The following is a 1,290-nucleotide window of genomic DNA, read 5'->3' as shown; positions in this document are numbered from 1 at the left end:
CGGCGCGGGCGCGGGGCCCGGCGACGAGACGCGCGCGGCGCCAGCGGCGGCGGCGGCGGCGGCCTCCTCCATCCTCTGCAGCACAAGCAGCTCCTTCGACACCTCTGTCAGAAAGTCCCGCCAGTGCTCCTTTACCTCATCTGCAGTCATGTGCTTCATGCGCTCCACGCACACGCGCTGCTGCGCGGGCGTGCAGCTCTCGGGGGAGTGGCACAGCGGGACGCGCGTGTGGTCCGAGGCGGCGGAGCCAGTGCCCTCGCGCGAATGCCGCGGGGCGCGGGGGGCGTCCCCCGCGGCCGCTGCGGCGCCGACGCCGCCGCAATCGGCAACGTCGGCCTCGTCCCCGCTCGCGCTGGCGCACGCGGAGCCGTCGTGCGTGTGGCCGCTCCGGCTGCCGCCGTGCGCGTCGCGGCCCGGCGAGCCAGGCGCGGCGTGCGCGACGGGCGCCCCCGCGAGCGCCAGCGCGGCGGTGTTGGCGCTGCTGCTGCCGCTGCCGACGCGCAGCTGCGCCGGCGCCTGGGGGTCGCAGAGGCCGCCGGCGGCGGCGTCGTGGGCGCTGGCGGCGACGGCGGCGGCGGAGAGGGGCGCGGCGGTGGTGGTGGCCGCCGCCTCGTCGCCCCAGTTGATCCCATAGTCGCGGATGACAGAGATCTGGGGGGCGTGGCGGCGCGGGACCAGGGCGCACAGTACACTTAGAGAGACGCTCCCGTCACACTTTCTGACCCGTCACGAGCACTTTCAGCACAGCTGCGACAGTCAGCTGCAAGTGGCGACCGTGTTCGCATGCAAACACCAACATACTCGAGGACAGCGCAAGCTGTGCTGCGCCGCCTTCTGCTGGACCACGCGAGGCACGTAAGCACGCGGCAGCCGGCGGGCGGGGCGCTCGCCTGGCACTCGCGCCCCTTGACAGCCGTCTCCAGCACGCTGCTCCTCAGCCGCAGCACCTCATTCTCCTGGCTCAGGAGCTCGAGCTGCGCCAGCTTCTCGCTGACTTCCTGCTCAAGCGTGCTGATGAGGGACTTCTGGCGGTCCCTGCGGACGTGCCATGTTGAGATACAAACGTGCGTTGCACACATGGATTGCTAATCGGGAGTCGAAATGCAGTGGCGTGTTGCGCGACAAGACGAGCATCAACGGGCGCGGTGCGTGATGGCCAGATCGTGACGAGCAGGAGATGGGGGGTCGCAGGGGGGCCAAGGGCTCTGACCTGAAGCGCTGGGAGGGGCCGCGCTTCTTGACGGGCTGTGCGGCATCGCCGCTGCCGTCTGAGGGCGCCGCCTCAAGCGC

The 1,290-nt window shown here is 71.6% G+C and overlaps 1 protein-coding gene across 1 annotated transcript in view; it reads right to left on the bottom strand.

The window, feature by feature from the left end:
* Window positions 1-131: 131 nt before the first annotated feature.
* MNEG_11634 (hypothetical protein) overlaps window positions 132-1,290 on the bottom strand; it is a gene marked incomplete at both ends in the record, with an annotated part of 2,624 nt that continues 1,465 nt past the window's right edge. The window contains 2 exons of the mRNA XM_014039895.1: window positions 132-140; window positions 223-651. Coding sequence (XP_013895349.1) covers window positions 132-140; window positions 223-651 — 438 coding nt within the window. The remainder of the gene's footprint in view (window positions 141-222; window positions 652-1,290) is intronic.

This window comes from Monoraphidium neglectum (genome assembly GCF_000611645.1).
Source record: "Monoraphidium neglectum strain SAG 48.87 unplaced genomic scaffold scaffold02838, whole genome shotgun sequence".
In the NCBI taxonomy this organism is placed as follows: Eukaryota; Viridiplantae; Chlorophyta; class Chlorophyceae; order Sphaeropleales; family Selenastraceae; genus Monoraphidium; species Monoraphidium neglectum.
This window is presented reverse-complemented; position numbering and strand designations above follow the sequence as displayed.